Genomic DNA, 19928 nt, shown 5'->3' with positions numbered 1-19928 from the left:
ATCAACACAAAATTTGAATTTGCCATCATCCGTGTAGTAAAATGTTGGCAACTTTATTAAAAAATTATTTGGCATCTGACAGTCTAGGGTTAGAAAAAAAGTAGGGTTACATGAGAGCACAATGTGTAAACTCAAGATTTGAATTAAATAAAAAACGCATCTTTTTTTCTTCTTTAAATTGTTATATTTGTATTGAATGGTAAAGTATACAGGATAGGATTGTGCGTGAAAAAGCATATAGTGCAAATGGCTCCTACGGCGCTGCTCGCACATACGCACTGTTTTGTCGAAATTTTCCATGACCATTTTGCATAAATGTGGCTGAATTTATTTGATGAAGCGTCGAATTTCTCCCTTCAATTCACGTGTGCTTGTGGACTTGTTGGGCATAGACCTTTGACTTCAAATAACACTACAAAAAGAAATCCAGTGGTGTTAAATCACACTGGCCAATTCTTAAATTTTCGAACTGTGGTCGGCAGAATTTCATTATTTTTGGTATACAATGAAAACATATTGTTTTATCGTGTAACGCTCGCTTTTTACTAACCCAAAACTATCAGCAGTCAAATGCATTTTCCCAGATTGTAATATTTTACTGCAAAAAAGGTGGCAAATTCAAATTTTGCTTAAATTTTGGGACAGTCTTTATTTTTGAATGCCTGTTTTATTACCAGATGCTTTCAAAAGGGGTAATTTATAGTCACCCTGTATTTACTTAGTCTAACATAATAACATCAAAAATAAAAACAGAGACCGTTCAATCGTGTAAAGCTCAATTTTTACTAACCATAAATTATGAGCTGTCTAATGTTTTTTTAATAGGTTTGCCAACACTTTACTGCATGAATGGTGGCAAATTCAAATCTTGAGGTTAATTTTGGGATACTCTTTACTTTAAATAATTATTTTTTTAAAAAAACTTGCAGTTTCCGTGATGCTTCTGTCAACAATTACAGAACAAGATACACAACTTTGTCAAACAATGTAAAATTACAATTAGATAGCAATTAGATTAGCAAATTACAATTAGAGAAAGGAAAATACATTCGAATGTACTGCAGAGAATGAACAAAATCAAAACTTAAAGCAACTTGATTGCCAATTAAATAATCTTGCAGCACTTCAAACTTCATGCAATTAGCAGCTTTGTGCAATTCGGTCGCCATAGTTCCTCTTGATCTAAATCAGAATATTTTTTCACTACCACAAGATTTAAAAAAAATTCTTATGTAGGTAATATTTTAATACATTATTATTGAGTAAAACAAAGACATTAAGAAACAAAAATTCAATTGGGAGTATTATTAATTTTTGCTTATGTCATCACAAGTATGATTTTTTTTGACAATTTCATCTATTTATTTAATTTTCCAAGATATCTGATCTTGCCATTATTTTCAAAAGCATTGGATTTTTATAACCGTTGATAAAGCCATTCTTTATGCACACAATTTTCATGCATAAATCTCTTTTAAAAATAAGTAATTATTTTACAATCGGTTACGTTACATCCCGTTTGTTCTTTTTAATACTTCGTCACTTTTTGGTGTTTGTTCCATTCTGAATCGAATAAAAATGAGCAAAAATTCATAATTAGCAAGATTTACCATAACTTCAGAATCAAAAGTACACCAGAAGATGTTTGACATTCCAGTTATATCTAGTATATGCGAAGCAAATGAGTACTGTAAAATTTATCTGGTACAATACAAAACACCTGAGCACTTAAATTTGCTTATCAGCCAGGAGATTCAATCCCCAAGCTTTAATTTTTTAAAAAAAATATTACTTTCCAATTGGTCTGATGTGAAGCATACAAATTTTTTATAAATTTAAAATTTTCTTTTTAAGAAAGTGGTGATGTACGTTTAAATATTTCCTGGAAAAATTACATGTTTTGGAATGATTTACAACTTGCTCAATTTCGAATTTTCTACTCCGTTTGAAGTTGCATTTAAAAGTTCTAAGTTTAAAGTATTTAAAGATAGTAAATAGAACCAGTTGCCCGTCCCTTTGCTAGTAGGGCAAAAAGTATGGGGTCATAAAATCAGTTGAGAATATGATGTACATAGTGGAAAAATGATGTGATTCAATTGAAATCTAACTGGTTTAATATCATAAATCATAAGCATGTATATTATAGAAAAGAATACATTTGTTGATTGTTGTTGCAATATTCATAATTTGGAATGGGTGATGCATTATTTTTTAAGTAGATTTAATTGTCGCTTTCGTTTAAATCTAGATTTTTGTAAAACATTATATAGAAACCTATTATATTATTTCTTTTAGCAGTAATTTAGCTCATTTTGTAAGTTCGTGTTTGTCATATACGAGTTTGTATTATAAACCTGACTATATCTAAATTTTTTAAAATGTATTTACTGGGTTCTCAAAAGTTTCTAATGGATTTTAAAAATTAATAAAAAGAAGATGGAATACGATAGAGGTGTATAAGATAGAGATGTTCTAAGGTTGGGAAATTTTATCTTACCAAATGCAAATTTAGTTAACATTAGCACCGGCAGGGAGCGCTGCGGCTGATCTGCAACAGTTATAATTCAAACACTGTACTTCATACTGGAAATTTTTGCCTCAGATTGCGTCATGTTATTTATGCAAATGGGGGTTGCATTGAAAATAATGCTGTTTGATTTTTTGTATCAATCTTTGTCACATTTTCATGCCAGTTTTTAAGTTTCTTACTTTGCAGCGCCATCTGTCTGGGCAATGTTGATTAAATTTGCAATTTAGTGGGATAAAATTCACAGATTTCTCAAGCAAAAGGCTACAAACGATGCATTACTATCGCGTTCCGTATTTTTAATTGATTTCAAAAATTCATGTCATTTTTGGGACACCTGGTAGTTACATAGTTCCATATATTACAGTCATGTGCTGGTACTGGATGGAAATCAGTTGTGTAAATAAGCATTTAATCATTAATGCATTTATATGCGTTGCATAAATAAGCATTTCAGTATGATTTTCGAATTCTGAGAATTTAAGAGGAACAATCTGCGCCCTTTTATCAGTATTTTTCCATTTAGCATAATAAATGGTGTTTTCAAATGTTTTGGCAAATAAATACACGTTATATTTTGGTTCCAAAAATTTTGAAGTCATTATAACATGAAATCTTTGTTCAGATAATAATTATAAAGTTGAAATCTTTCTCTATTACTCCATCAAAACATACGTATTATTTTATTTTATTGTTGCTGAAAAGCACTGTGCTCCGGCAACATAAGGAATATAAAAATAGAGATGAATCGCCTATTCCATAACACTAGCCATTTTAGTACAAAATTTTTAGCGTTACATTTTTAATAAGATGAAGTTTTAATGACCGGTAATACTATCTATAATTTGAGTAAATGAAACTAAATAAAGCTTAAAATACTATATTGCTATAATATACTATATAAATAAAAAGCTGCTATACTTCGAAATAGAGATTCTAATTTCCTTAAAATTTTTTGCTTAATCGCATTATATTTCTGGCTGAAAAGGAAAGAAAAAAAAAACACCTACATTTAGTTTTCGAATATTTATCAAAATATTTATCTACCACACGACTGATGGGAACAGATTTCAAATCCTAACGCATGGAAATTGTTTTGTACTGTATTATTACTGAGACACAACACTTTGAAATCTTTACTAATCTTTTTCCTCTTTTCTACACAATTAATAGAGTGAGTTCAGAATAACACAGATTTAGTCGAATATTTTTAAACTAAAGTCAGAAACATGATGATCAGTTAATCCCCAAAACTATTTTTACCAGATAAAATAGTTTTAAAATTTTAGTGAGATGTTATATATCCTGTTGGTAATCAATATGTTGAAGTTGACTCAAGGACTGAAAACAATCTTATTCAAAAGTCGATAGAAACAAAGAGAGCTTAAGCAACAGAGCCAACTTCTTTCATGGCTGGCTATTTCAGATTTCAAAAATCCTCCAACAAGGCTCCAAGTGTGTAACAAAACTCAAAGTGTGTAACCTCAACAACGTTTTTTTAAAGTAGTTTTAAAAGATGTATATATCCTGCTGGTAATCAATATGTTGAAGTTCAACTCAAGGACTGAAAACAATCTTATTCAAAAGTAGATAGAAACAAAGAGAGCTTAAGCAGCAAAGCCACCTTCTTTAATGGCTGGCTATTTGAGATCTCAAAAATCCTCCAAGGGTCAAAGTGTGTAACAACAACAAGCGTGTAACAAAACTCAAAGTATGTAACCTCAACAACGCTTTTTTAAAGTAGTTTTAAAAGGTTAGTGAGATGTATATATCCTGCTGGTAATCAATATGTTGAAGTTCGACTCAAGGGCTGAAAACAATCTTATTCAAAAATAGATAGAAACAAAAAAGGCTTCAGCAACCAAGCCAACTTTTTTATGGCTGGCTATTTGAGATTTCAAAAATCCCCTATCAAGGCAACCGTATACATTGAATTAAAATGAGATTTCCATCTCATGTGACACTGAAGGAATTTTGTCCAGCTGACTTCTTTATATCTGCTAAATTGAAAATTTAATTTTTAGTGGTTATTAAAATACCACATCAAATGAAATAGGAATCCCGAAAAGATGAAAGTTCAGCAAAATGTTATTCAAAAATATAATCGTCATTTATTGAATAAAATATGTGAAATATTTCACAATTGCATTTAAAAACGTAATGCAGAACAATGTAGAAGTCAAAGCATGGGTATACAAGAAGGAAGTCAATCGCAATTCATAAATAGAATTTTTACTCAAAATTGAACTTGGAGAAATAATTCATTACTTTAAAAGGAACTTTCAAATCTATTCAATTTTATGTACTGACATTACTACAATGACATTATTCACATTTTGCTTGTCTTCTAATGTTGGAAATAGTAGATGATAGAACTTAATTTGCTTTTAATTTTGAAAAGATAATCGAATAAAAAATTTTGCATGCTTTCTAGAAAACTATCCGTTTTCTTAAGGTTCAAACTATAGTTTGCAGAGCATCTTAAATTCTTAAAACTAAAATAATACTCCAAGCAATTTAAAATTCCATCAGCTTGTTTATTCTTTCCACATAAAGTATCTTACAAACATTGCCAGATTTCAGAAGGCGTACAATTGATCATCAGCTATTATACAAAAAATAAACGAAATAATATTAACAAAATATGTTTATCAAAGAAAAAATCGTTAGCTTTTATTTTTTAATAATATTTTGACAAAATAAAAATTTTAGCAGTTATAAAATGTCTGAAAAGGAATCGTCTGCTAAATGTCTATTAACAGATTTAGATTATGATATTCATTATGATATATACAAAAATAAATTCAAATACTGGTTTAACATACTTTACTGCAGAATGTTAAAAGGAAAGAAACTTCTAATCAAATTTCATTCTCAAAACATCTTTTGCGATTCTAGTTTATCTTTGGTTAGTGTGGTCTGTTGCAGTGGAACGCCATCTGCAAGATATTTTTTCTCAGATTTTATTCTTTCCAAATTCATTACAATCTCTTTAGCCATGTTATATTTTTTTTAAATTACCAAAACTAGTGTGTATCATTGTTAAGATATCTTTATTATAATACAGCCGCCTTTGGCGACCAGCCGGTTCGACAATCTTAATGTTCGTTAAAATTTTAATAATTAAATATTTTATGCAATTCCTACTTTAATAGCTTCTTCATCAAAGTATTTTAAAACTTTAAATTTTGATTGTCATATAATTCATTCATAATATTATAAAGGCCTTCAGTCATAACTTAATATGTATTTCTCTAATTTTCTGTTAGCACCCGTAGAATTTATGCTTTAAATTAAAGTGGAAAGAATTAATCTGCAATTAATATAATAATATTTTTTACTGAAACAAAGCATTTTTTTATAATCTGATTACTGAAAATAGAGTCACTCAGCGTTTAAACTTTATGGGCACTAAAGAATATCTTTTTTTAATTTACGTAATATCTCAAGAATTTGTCAACAAAATTTTCTTAGATTCATCATGAGCAGATCAATTAATTAACCATGTTTAATTTTAAATGCATCAAACACTAAGAAAAAAAAAACGAATCGTTTAAAATAAACGCTTGAAAACAGGTTTAAAAAAAACTACTTAAAAAACGATGTACTTAAAACTATAAGCATATTCAAAAAATATATAACTAACATAAATACAATTTACTTACAAAGGCATGCAACTAACCCAAAAATAATTTAAATCATCCATTGATAACGGTTGTCATGGCAACAATCAGAACAGAATGCGCATGCGTGAATTTTCTTTGCCAGTTACGTAACTCAAATACGTGATTTTTTCTACGCCAGTTGGGGTAACGCTGTGCGGATTAGAAATTTTTAATTCCCTTTATTCTGTTTTATTTTAATTCAAAAGTACTTCAGAATGAATCTGAAAGATCGATTCATTAACAATGTTTAATTTTAAATGCATCAAATATTAAGAAAATAAACAGAATCGTTTGAAATAATCGGCTGAAAAATGTTAAGCCTAGCCTGATTACTGTTGGAAAAAAAAACTGAAGCCTTACTCATTTGGCGGTAGGGAAAATGAAAAGACTTTTTGGTGGGAATGTTAGTTTTTAGTTAATAATTAAAATTAAAAATTCAAAAAAAGGAACCCCAGGTGCACATTCGCAACCTCCAAGGTATACATGTACCGAATTTGGTAGCTGTAGCTCAAACGGTCTGGCCTGTAGAACGCCAACACACACACACACACACACACACACACATTGAGCTTTATTATAAGTATATAGATTTAACATATAAAATATTTTTTCTCAGATTTTATTCTTTACAAAATTATTAAAATATCTTTAGCCATTTTATGTTTTTTTTTTTTAAATTATGAAACTGATAAATAGCAGTTTTAAGACATCTTCATTATAATGTTTAACATATAAAATATTTTTTTTCAGATCTTATGCTTTCCAAAATCTTTAAAATCTCTGTAGCCATGTTAACTTTTTTAAATTACCAAACTGATATATTATATTGTTAAGATTTCTTCATTATAATGTTTAACATATAAAATATAATAAGTCTGCATTAAAAAGATAATCGAATTCTTTTCCCAGCACCCATGTCACCACATCAATCAGCATTTATTCAACGAAACAGCACTTCGGTGACCTTGAACTTCGGCGCGTGGCAGAGCGGAGGTTGCCCAATTCATCGCTTCGTCGTCCAGTATCGTCCCAAGTACCAAAATCAATGGATCACCATTCCAGACAAATTTGATATGCCAAGGGATACTTACGTGGTCAGAACCCTCTCGCCGGACCGAGAGTACGTTGTCATGGTGACGGCTCATAGCGAAGCTGGACTCACTCAAGAGGAGTATTCCTTTAGAACACTTCATGCATCTCTAGCAGGTTGGTTGCCTATTTTCTATTCTTTTGTTTCTTAGGATTAGATTATATGTGCTGTGCATTGATTGTATGTGAGTTGATAAACTGGTTGACAGATTGATTAATAATAATTGGAAGTTAAGGAGCACAAGTATTAGGTTATGTTTATTTGTGGTTCGTGATTTGATTACATAGCTTTTTTAGATTTTTTCCAAATCACTGCTTTTTAAGTTTAAAAATTATTCAAGTTTAGTTTAGTATAGTTATTTTAACATCCTGTTTTAAAACCACACTGGGGCTATTTTGGGACTCACCTAGAAATAAAGATTATTCAAAATATAAAAATTAGGAAATAAACGCAAAATGAAGCAGTAGGGAAGCTATAAGTAGAATTAAATTAAATTAAAAATAGCTATTCGAGAATTATAATGGATTTTTTAAACTCTCATCTAATTTTTAATCAGCCTTTCCAGCTGTTGCATATAATGCTATTGAACCGCTCACAATTGTGGCATCTTTAAAATTAACTAAAAAATTAAATGTCTGGAGTGAAACGATGGTTTATTATGAGGAATTTAATTATAAATGTTTAGCAACAGCTTTCAAGATTGAATCAATTGTATATACAGTGCATACAGTTACAGTTCATAAATATGTTGCATATGTTAAAAAAATATAGAAGATTCAATGAAAGCTTTAATGATTACGAAATTACTTTTCATAATTCTAGTAAAGGGCACTGAGATTAAAGCCCATAATTAAAAACCTTGAATATAAAAATTTGTCTTCGAGATTTTCTTTTCTTCAAGCACTTAACACAACTTCCGTGTAAATCAAAAAGTAACATTAATATTGGTTTTGAAATAAAATAAAAATATAACCCTATTACTTTCAAATATCTCTCTTATCTATTTCTTGACCTGAATATATTGAAAAATAATGATGATTTAGCGAAAGCTTTGATGATGATGAAGTTGCTTTTCATAATTCTAATAACAGGGGGCGCTGAAGTGGAATCCCATAATTAGGAAGTCACGAATGAAACATATGTCTTCGTGGTTACTTCTTTTTTTATTTCCCTTGAAGCTTCTTACAACAAAAATTTCATCTAAATACACATACAACAATAATACAGGATTTCAAATATAAGAAAAAAAATATGATTGCATTATTTTCAAATACCTAGAAACAAAAATTGATTCGAAGCAACATACTCGCATATAAGTAGGAAAACAAAATAGGAAAGTGAAACATTAAATAACTAATGGTGGAAGACAAAAATTTTAATAGAATATATATTTTTTTTTAGCTGTAGGTTAGTGAAATATTTAGATCAAATAAAATGTTTAGTGTAAATAAAGTATTTAATGAAGTGCATAATATTAAATTGACTTTCTAAAATATTTTTTGCTTCGTTACATTAAAAAATAAATCGCTTTCAATGTTTCAGCAATCTTGGAAGTGGACCTAATTTGTGTTGGTATAAGATCCATATTTTTGATAGCTTTCATTGGCAAAATGTTTTTTAAGTTCTAAAATTTTCGATTAAAAAAAACTAAAACTAAATTTACTGTGACTAGAATAACTGTCACTACAAAAATAACGCTAAAATATGTTTTTTTTATTTGTCATTTATTTATTTTTTTAAATTTTCTAAAGGTCCGACTTCATCACCAGCATACGGAAAACGAGAAACTGATTTACCTTTCTACAAGAACATAGCCCTGGTCATTCCAGTAGTGGTGTCATCTCTGGTTTTAGTGTTGGTCATCTTCATAGTAGCTGTTTGTCTTAGGAAACATTCCCAGGACAGAAGAGGTACATATGGATTTCATTATTTTTTTATATCAAGCATCAATTTTCACTTGCATTTCTATATATGGTTTCTGGCTCCAGTATTCTTTTTTACCTAAGAAAACAGTCCTACAGAGATATATAAAGTATAGACGATTTGGGTTTTACCAGATTCTAATACGTTAAACCGCACTTTTTTTTAAAAAATTAAATATCCTTTATCATTAAACATTATATGCATTAAATTTAATTTAGATGAAAAATAATCTCTGGACTTTGGAATTAAATATTCTAAACAAATTTGTATTATAAATTTTAACTAGGTTCCCATCAGAGATTTTATTTGTTTACGTACGCACTTTATACAATTTTTTTCTTAAATAAAATCGAAGAAGAGCAGAAATCTGGAATGTTCGAGTTTTGTACGAACCTTTTAGCTACGGAAATTAGGTAAAAGCTACGGAATTTCAAAAATACGAAAAACTTTAAAAAAATACGATATAATGTGTAGACGAAAAACCTGCAAAAAAAATTATATGCGGTAAATTACAAAATACGATGAAAATACCATTTTCTCGAACCTTCGCTCACAACAAAGCGGGTAATGAAAGCGCTTTTAGCGTGGTTCGAGTAAAAAAAAAATGTCTTCGTTTTAGCATGAATATAAAACACAGGAATCACTCCCCATAACCAAAATGAATATAGGAATTTGTTATGGTATTAAATTGAGCAATGGTGACTTAAGATCCACAAAATCGTGTTGTGTGATTTAAAAACACACACATTTTGCTTATATATTTACTCAAAATTAAATGTCTTAATTAAGTTTGAATAAAGTTTAAGAATATTTGTTTCAAATTGTTAAATTCTTTTGAAATATCTATTCTTCAATAATTTGTTTATATTAAGATCGCTACCAATGACTGGGCTGTAGGGTATGCAGTTACTAACCTCGTCATTAATGTAACCTGTATCCCCCCCCCCCCAATATTAATCATTTTTTTTTTTTTTTATCTAGAAAGAAAATTTTTAGGATGCAGTTCTTCTTGAAATAAATTAGCACGAAGCTCCTTTTAATATTACGTACGCTAATTGTTTAAATGTATCATACAAATGTTTATCGTAAGTAATTACACTTACAACAGAAAGTATATTTTAACCAAATTTCCAACCTCGATAATTTCTATATTCATAATCAAATTATAGTATTCATGTATTGATACAATTCCAAATATTATTCGCAAGATCTAGAAAGGGAAAATTCTCAAAATATAGAAGTCATATTTTTATGACGATATCAAGATTTTCTGTTTGCCTGAAGCAATTAATCCCTCTGAGAAGCATCTGCATTGCGCATTAACTCTAACAAAATGATTTTGAAAGAATTTTAGGATGCGCTATTTAACCAACGAAATATTAAAAAAAAAAATATGATATTCTATCGACCCCTTAAAATGAAATTCACAAGAAATGATTTATTCAGGATTTATGCTTAAATTGGGAAAAAAGAAAAGAAATTATGATATGAAATCTGTTTATTTTTACAATATTGAACTGCTAAATTGAACCTACTAAATGAAAATCAAACCATTTAGTAAAAAAAGAACTAATAGAAAATGTTTCTGCGCTATCATAAATGAAAATAAATCCCAATGACCTAATGGAAAAGAGAAAAAAACAATTAATAAGGAAAGAACCAAGAGAAGATATTCCTGCTCTATCGTAAATGAAAAATTCATAACTATTTCAAAAGAGCTCTTTAAATATTAAAAGTTATAACTCGAAACTTATTGAGAGAAATTAAGTAATAGCTATCCGGTAATTCTTATTTATTAACGCAGCTAAACCTATGGTTTTGAAATAAGTAAGACAGAAATTTGAGTTTAATAAGCACACTTAATTCCTGAACTTAGAGAATACTTTAAAGTTAACTGCAGTTGATGAATTTAAAGAAGGTAATTTATGATTCTTAAGAAATTAATAAGATATAATTACTCCCTTAATTTAAGGAACGCTGAATCCTCTCTAAACTTTGAGTAGTTTTAAATTTTGCTCATGTAATTAATTATATTCTGTATCTTCTAATATTTCCTAATCATGCCAAATAACATTCAGAATTTTTTTACCTAATTAAATTCTAAGGAAATGCTGTTTTTGAAACAAAATTGGAGTTGGTACTTGGAGTTTCGATAGCTAATTTTTAGTTTGATAAAATGTTGACTAAAGGTGTACTGTCGGGAACCAGTTACCACTTTAGCGATTTCGAATATATGTAAAACATAATTCGTTCTCACGTGACAAGCGTCCAATATTCGAATCCAATGTTTATATTTTCAGGGAAAGAGAGTACAAGTGGGCAAGAAGTCTCTAAAAATGCATAAAACCCGATAAAATAACCAAAATAAAAAACGGTTTGCAGATTGAGCAATGATAGGCCACAGGAGTTTTTTTAAGATAAGAAAAAAATCACAAAATAGCCGGCAGATGGCACTTGTACGTACGACTTAGTTGGATGTATGCAAATGAGACAAGCGATTATCTTTTCAGGAAAAGAGAGTACAAGTGGGCAAGAAGTCTGTAAAAATGCATAAAACCCGATAAAATAACCAAAGTAAAAAACGATTTGCAGATTGAGCATTGATAGGTCATGGGATTTTTTTTAAGACAAGAAAAAAATCACAAAATAGACGACAGATGGCAGTGTACGAAAGACTTAGTTGGATGTATGCAAATGAGACAAGTGTTATTATAAATACTTACCCTCTTGATCCAGAACCTGTACTCCGTTGCATGCCACGCATGTGAATAAGGATGTTGAGTGGGAAAGGTAAAGCCTTGCTGGTGAAGCTGTTTTACATGAACCAGGAATCAGTGACTGTTGCACTCTTAAATTCCAACTTCAGAAAAATGTGAAGACTGAAAAAGGGCCTATAACAGAGACAGACCTCATAAAGCTTGTTCAGCGATTTGAGGAAACTGGATAGTTGAAGGATTGTGTAAGGTCCGGATGACCAAGTCTACGGCAGATAGGTTCAGCGCACGTTGCAGCCGAAATGGAAATATTACCGTCAGAATCTAAATGTGGTACACATATTGCTATAATAAATGATTTGTAACATTAATTTTGTTATTTCCCTTTCTTTTCTTCCACTTAGGTACAAAACGATCCCTATCGGCTGCTTTTTGAATTTTTTTTTCTTATCTTTAAAAAAACATTCCGTGACTTATCGTTGCTAAACCTACAAACTGTTTTTTATTCTAATTTTATGGGTTTTATAAATTTGTAAAGTTTTTTACGGAATTTTTGCCCACCCTGCATAATAAAATATGACTGTCAAAAAAAACAAACAAGCAGTGAGTATAATGGTTTGGTAAATATATTTACCATGTGAACGATGGCGTGATCGGAAAAGGCTTCATTATAAAGTGCTCACAAATATGTACAAATTGTTTGTAGTTTTTCGGAATTACGCTTGTACGTCCCGAATCAACTGAAATGATTTCTTTGTTAGAAGTCCCGAATATGTAGTAGGATCTATGAAATTGCGTTTGACATGTAAATTTGAAATCATTTGAGACACTTCCATTGTAAAGTACTCCAAATATATGTTGGAAGCTCTGTGATCTTCCAGCATACTACATTTGTCGAGTGAGTAATCAGCTATAAGAAATCTATATTGCAAAGTTTGCTGATAATATGTATTCATTATTCGACGATCTATGTAATTTCATTTGTCATGTGAGTATTGGATAATAAAGAAGTTCATTATATAATGTTCCAAATACATATTTTATAATTACGTTTGTCATATGGATATAGCATCCTTTGAAATAATTTCAATGCAAAAGGCATCTGATAGATGCCTCAGGCTCTAGTCATATTCACACTGTAAATATGATGCCATTTTTAAGTAATCTAAATTACGCGGTTGATGTCTAGATGTCTAAGGAGTCACTTTGTCAGGTAAATAAGAAGAAATTTGAAATGAATACAGTGTAAAGCGTTCCAAATATACGCTAATTTGTCTGATATTGTATATACTTGTGTTCAGGTCTACGCTTACTTGACTATATAGTTAATGGTTTACATAGTTGAAAAAAATATGAGATCATTTGTGATGACTTAGTTCCAGATATTCTAAATATGGTTGCAGCTGAGACAACATACTTTCTCCTTCTCTTATTTCTCACGTAAATAAGATAAATCTTGATTTTGAAAGGGTTTAACTTCTACTAATGTTCATCTTTAGTTTAATCCGTCTTGAATCTGTAGGAGGAAACTTTAATATCCGATTCTGGCGGCCTGAAGAATGAGGCGAATTTAGACAAAATCCCATCTAGAAAAAAAAATATCGCTGGGAATAACTTTGCTTTTTATAAATATTTCATAATTACAAGTTGACCTCCCAGCCAAGGCATACTGATGCCAATCACAAGGCATACTGATAAAGCAGAATGACCGGACTACCGCCGCAGCATTGGCTGAACCTGAGTTTGAATCCTAAGGGCCATCACCGGTCAAGGTACAATATCTAGTGTCGGAGATACGTCTCGTCAATGGTTAGGGTTTCTTACCCTACACCATTTCTCTATCCACTCGGGCCGTGAGAAGGAAGTTTCCCTTACTGGAAGTTTCTCAACCCCATATTTGAAGTGCCCCCAGTGGGATATGAATGTCCCCTGAGGTGCAACTGTTTAGCTCATAATACTCATGAACTCTTAATAATAGCTTTTTTCCAAATATGAAATTACTTTTTTATTAAGGATATTCAGTGTTTTACTGTCATAAATATATTTTTTTTCATATTAAATCAACAAAAATCATATTTTAATGATAGCATTAAAAGTTGTAAAATTGTAAAAACCCGTTGTTTTAAATTGCTTCTTTGATTTACGCTTAGTGAAATTCTGCTGCAAATTAATTTTTTAAAATCTTTTTCAGAATACGAAATGCGAAAGCCTTGCGGTGATTCTCTTATGATGAGCGATCTTGGTAAACAAGTTACAGAAAAACCTTCAAAAGTGTCTCATTATTCTTGCCCATCAGGTAATTTAGCTGTAAAAACTTTTGAAATCCCATTTAGCCTTTCATCAAATAATAATGCGATGTCTTCTAAAGAAGATATTTATGAAATATCCATTATATTTTCCCTCTTTAAGATTATGGAATGGGCTAATTGTTTCTAAAGGATTTAGCGAAATATATTTTTCATGCGCACACTTCGAAAAAATTCTAAATTTAATTGAAATAAAATATTGAGCATTATGCAAAAGTTTCTTGCTATTTGGTATAATTAATATAATTATTGACATTTTGGAACTTTATTAATACCCTCTAAAAATGTATTAGTTCTATCGTATTTATTTTATTGTTATCAAATAACATGAAATTTTCTTTATTTGCTAGTATTTACTCAACCTTTTGGAACGTTTCCTTTAAGAAAAAATCTTCTGAATTATTCATTTAATTTATGAAGACCATTTTAAGAAAAAACCAAATGAATGTTAATATTTAAAAAAAATAACTTTCTTCACAGTCATGTTTATTAGATGTAATGAAATGAGGATATTATTTTATATTAGGTGAAATACGAAGATATTAATATTTCATATACTTTCTAGACATTCCAATGATAAACAAAAAAGTAGCAAAGCATAAAAGGCTTCTATCTTGTATTATTTTCATTTTCCTTTATGTATTTTGAATAAAAATTTTTTAATGACATTCTTTCATAATCTGTAATACTCTAGAACATCGCTCACATAAAGATTTATCATTATTTCTTTTCATACATTGCCTAAACAGCATTTGGTAACGGCACAATCTGCAACAATATCGAGAATCTTTGAAATAAAAGTTTTATCATGACTTCTTTTCATGAATTACTTAAATAGCATTTGTCTTCGATAGAATAATTACTAGATATTAGATACAATTCCTATGGAAAGTATGTATAATATTCAAATAAACTTAATAACATAAATAAGCCTAAAACTCCTTTTGCATTCTGTAGATTGTTGACATATCATTCATCGCCGGTAATATATATAATAAAAAAAATGCAATATATCGAAAGACGTGAATAATATATATATATATATATATATATATATATATATATATATATATATATATATATATATATATATATATATATATATATATATATATAGGCTGATTATGATTAAAGTTTAAGTTTTAAAACGCAATAAAAAAGAACCACTGATGAGAATGACTACAATTTTGAACTGCATGCTATTGAAGAAGGCGGAAAGCATATGGCAGAAGTAAAAAATTAGTTTCAAATTTTAGCAACAGATGGCGCTGTAAGTGGCAGAAGATATAAATTAAAATACCTGTCATTTGCACGACACATTTCAGTATTATAAAACCTCCAGGTACACGGCTGTTCCTAATTTCGCGTCTCAGACGTTTATCATGGGTGTCTCACTGCAGAACCGCGCTCTGTTTGTAAAGCTGTATTACAAGAACGACGATTGTGCAAGAGTAGCTCTGCAAAAGTTCAGGACACTGAAGGGTATAAAAGAAGGTGTTGGTCCAATGAGTGCCGTGGGTCTGTAGAAAATGATGCAAAAATTCGAAAGACAGGTTCGTTAGATGTGCAATCTGGAAGAAGGAGAAGAGTGCATTCGACGGTAGTTGAAGAAGTGACCACATCATTACAGGAGGGGTGGGCCGGTGGTGTGCAACTGTGCAGTGCACGAGGAATTGCCCGAACATTGAACAGGCCTACGAGCACGGTGCTGAAAATTGTACGAAATGTCCTGCAATGCTATCCGTACAAAATTAGCCATATGCAGGAGTTGCTTCCGTCTGACCTACCAGCAAGGGAGACGTTTATGTTAGAATTTCTTGCTCGCATGGAAGTGGATAATGAATGGCCATAGAAAATTTTGTGGACAAATGAAGCCCATTTCCATTTGACAGGGTACGTCAATACCCAGAATTGTTGAATATGGGCAACAGAAAATCCACTGGCAACGCTGCAAGATTCACTGCAAGATGGCGCTCCTCCGCACATTGCACATTCCGTGAAGCAGCTGCTGAAGCACCATTTCGGATATGCTTGAATTATCAGTCGTCATTTCCCTACAGTCTGGCCATCCCTATCACCTGATCTTACTCCGTGTGACTTCTGGCTGTGAGGGTATCTGAAAGATGTTGTGTTCCGTGCTCCAATTGCAAATTTAGCGATATTAATGCATGCACTTCGCAACACATTCTGAACATCATCCCGGAGGCACTCAGATCCGTTACGGAATATGCTGTTTGTCCCTTTCAACTTGTTGCACACAACGGTAGATACCATATTGAACATGTTTTACGCCAGTCCCGAGATATTTCCGAACTTCTTTGATAAATGATTCTTATGCGGTTTGTCGCCGCAAAACTCTTGAAACCGTTTTGTCCCTTTCGGTGTGATATGTACATTCATGCAAATAAAACTACTCAACAATTCTAATTAATCAATGCGTTTTAATGTGTATCTTACTCCTTAGCCGTTTCTTTACGAATCATTTCTCATTTCTCGTCGTGATTCTGTCGTTTGCAGCGCAGCGCTATCTATTGCTAAAACTATTTTTTTTCTTCTGCAATACGCTTTCCGCCTTCTTCAATAACATGGCGTTCAAATTTGACGTCATTCTCATCAGTGGTTCTTTTTTATAGCGTTTTGAAACTTAAACTCTAATTATAATTACCCTGTATATATATATATATATATATATATATATATATATATATATATATATATATATATATATATATATATATATGTGTGTGTGTGTGTGTGTGTGTGTGAGAATATGATGTTGTTTTAGTTTGAGGAAGCCACAAAATGCACGGGCAGAAAATTGCCGAATTATCGTTTTTGATGCATCAATTTTTCGCTTTTGGTTGTCACATTTCACGACTTATCGCCAACAAAGAGTTACAACTTGATGTGAATGTCGATCACCCAATTCTCCTGTCTGGCGAATAAAGGGCAGTTTCGTCAGAAGTTATCGCCCGTAGAAGCACAAAGAAGAAAATGGGAATTTACACGAAACAGTGATGAGAGGTATCAAAAAGTGCATATCTATATATCTATATATATATATATATATATATATATATATATATATATATATATATATATATATATATACAGGTGGAGGACAAAATAATACGGTTTAAATTGATTTATCACGATTTCACGAAAAATAAATTCTGGCCTTGAGATGATACTAGGTGACTTAAAAATAATAATGTTTACACATGATAATATGGAATTTGCCATAGCAGATTTCAGTATTTTTCTTTTTTTCGCGTCTCTTACTGGATTTTTTTTCAGTAATTCCATTTATTTATTATGCGTGGAATGTGAGTTCTGTATTATGTAATGTGTGTTATGTAGTATGTGTAATTTTATTTGCAGATTCATTAGTGAAGTGAAAATCAGTAGTATCTATAATTATTTCAAAATTAATCGTTTGGACTCTAATTCCATCTAAGGATAATGTTAAATTAGTGAATGAGTCAATGCTTTAATCAGTATTTTCCTTTTTCATTCGTAGGAAACAAAGGAGATTATGCTGAACCTTATACTTGCATTGAATCCATACCTCCCAAACAAGTATGTACACTTGCTATAATTCATCCATAGTTATTTATAAATAATTGCAACTTTAAATATAAATTATAAATAATTTACTTGAATTTCATACTTGGAATATGAAATTCAAGAAGTTCCATAAAATGCCTAGGTAAAATAAGAAAACTTAATATTCTATGTATTATTTCAAAACTTAAAACCGCTTTAGACACAGTGGAACCATTCATCAAATTGAAAGTTTTCATTTTTTTAGGATCTTTGGAATCAGTTATTAATTACCTAGAACCGAAAATTGCAATTCAAATCTACAAGCTCATCGCGTTAAAAGACTCTTTTCCATTGTAATATTAATTTTGTATAATTTATTTATATATTTTGAAATGTATAAAAAATTAATTATATAATACAATTAACGGTGAACGAAATTTTTAATTAATATATAAATTTAATCAAACAAATACAAGTAAGTATTTCTAAGTTAACACTGCCTTCTACAACCTTGGGTAGAAGAAGCACGACTAAATTGTATTTGTCCCTTCAATTTTATAAAATAATTAAAATTTTCAAAAAATATCCTCAACAATGCTAACATTATTTGTATTGTAGAATAAATTTTTATACATATAAAAAATTGTGTAGGAATGTTACACTGTTTGAGAATTTTGCCTACAATTTGTTTATTCATTAATTTACATTAACCGACTTTATTTTAGAAAAATGAGTTTCTTTTGTTTGTACTTTGTCTTTAATCCCTATAATAAAGTATCTAATTTTTAAATATAATTAATAAATTACAATAATAACAGATTATTATTTAACTTCAGAATAATATATAACAAATAATTCTATTGCATATTAAGGAATTAATTAACCGATTACTGAAAACAAATAATAATTATTTTAGAGATCAGATGGATTGTTTGCTACCATCAAAAGATGTCCCACAAGACCTATTTACATGTCTGCATCTTATAAACAGGGTAAGTGCTCAAATTTGTTAAAAAAAAAATTAATAGATTCGAATCTCCGGTTCAAAATTGCTTTGCAAAAATATTTAGGACAATATCGAAGAATAATATTTTAGAATAATGCTTCTATCTTTATTTCATATTTAATCGTTGTAATCGTAGTAATTTCGACAATATGATTTTTTGAAATCGGGTCCATCATTTGTACTCACGCTGTATAATATTGAAATGATAATGGGCATTCTTGTAGGCCCAGAAACCACCCAGCAAATGTCGCCCCATGATTCTGCAGCAAATTTGGATGCCAATAACTCTGACCGATGGCGAAACGAAGCCGGCAGCGGACACAAGCCCCTGCGATGACAGTGCATCACATCGTCCAATGACAATTTCTCTGCGTCATTCTGTACATTGCCATTGAGGGAAACTGTGATTTGACAGCTTGGGATTTCTGCTCACAACAAACCCTGCCAAAAATTATATCGTTCAAAAACTATTGCTTATTGTGTATACCTTTTGAAAATAAAAATATGAGAAAAAAATGAATTAATTCGTTTGCATTAATGTTGCCCTGAATGGCAATGCCTAGCTAAAGAGAAAAAATTAAATAAATTAAATGTGAACCATACGAAGGTATTAGATTCTGTTCTTAGCTGTTCAGAGAGAAAATTAAAAATTTATGTGGGACAAATTTATCAATTCTATCATGTAGCTTTGTGTGAAAAAATTGAGTAGACAGCAGATATTTATATATCATATATTTTTTTTGTGTGTAAACATTACGTTTTATTCGCTTTGTGATTAAAATATCATCATCAAATGTCACGAGTCACCTGACCCATGACATTTGATGAATAATGACAATTGATGAATGATGACAATTTAATGAATATTATTATATGTCATAGTAAGTGTTCATTGCACTTGTCTGCGAAATGGTGACAAAAAATAGGGAAAGTAGCGCTTTAATTGCCACTAAATTAACAACAAATATAATACGTATAAAATAATATTATTATTTGTTATACTATCTGGGACACTTTTTGGGGCAACTTTAATGAATAACTTTCCAGTTTGTTTTCTTTTTCGAGTAAAGGAAATTTTTCGTCTCTCGGTTAGAAGTCGTCTGAATATCTAAGCGATACAGTGTTAACACTGACTTATTTTTTAAATTGTA

General features: G+C 30.4%; 1 protein-coding gene across 1 annotated transcript in view; it reads left to right on the top strand.

The window, feature by feature from the left end:
* The window catches only part of LOC129956545 (cell adhesion molecule DSCAM-like), a 163659-nt gene extending 144446 nt beyond the window's left edge, over positions 1–19213 (top strand). The window contains exons 18-23 of the mRNA XM_056068471.1: positions 7102–7398; positions 9034–9192; positions 14111–14215; positions 17746–17804; positions 18688–18763; positions 19002–19213. Coding sequence (XP_055924446.1) covers positions 7102–7398; positions 9034–9192; positions 14111–14215; positions 17746–17804; positions 18688–18763; positions 19002–19114 — 809 coding nt within the window. The 3' untranslated portion in view covers positions 19115–19213. The remainder of the gene's footprint in view (positions 1–7101; positions 7399–9033; positions 9193–14110; positions 14216–17745; positions 17805–18687; positions 18764–19001) is intronic.
* The last annotated feature ends 715 nt before the right edge of the window (positions 19214–19928 follow it).

This window comes from Argiope bruennichi, chromosome 11 (assembly GCF_947563725.1).
Source record: "Argiope bruennichi chromosome 11, qqArgBrue1.1, whole genome shotgun sequence".
NCBI classification, from domain to species: Eukaryota; Metazoa; Arthropoda; class Arachnida; order Araneae; family Araneidae; genus Argiope; species Argiope bruennichi.
The sequence above is the reverse complement of the archived record's forward strand: the minus strand, read 5'-3'. Positions and strand labels throughout refer to the sequence as shown.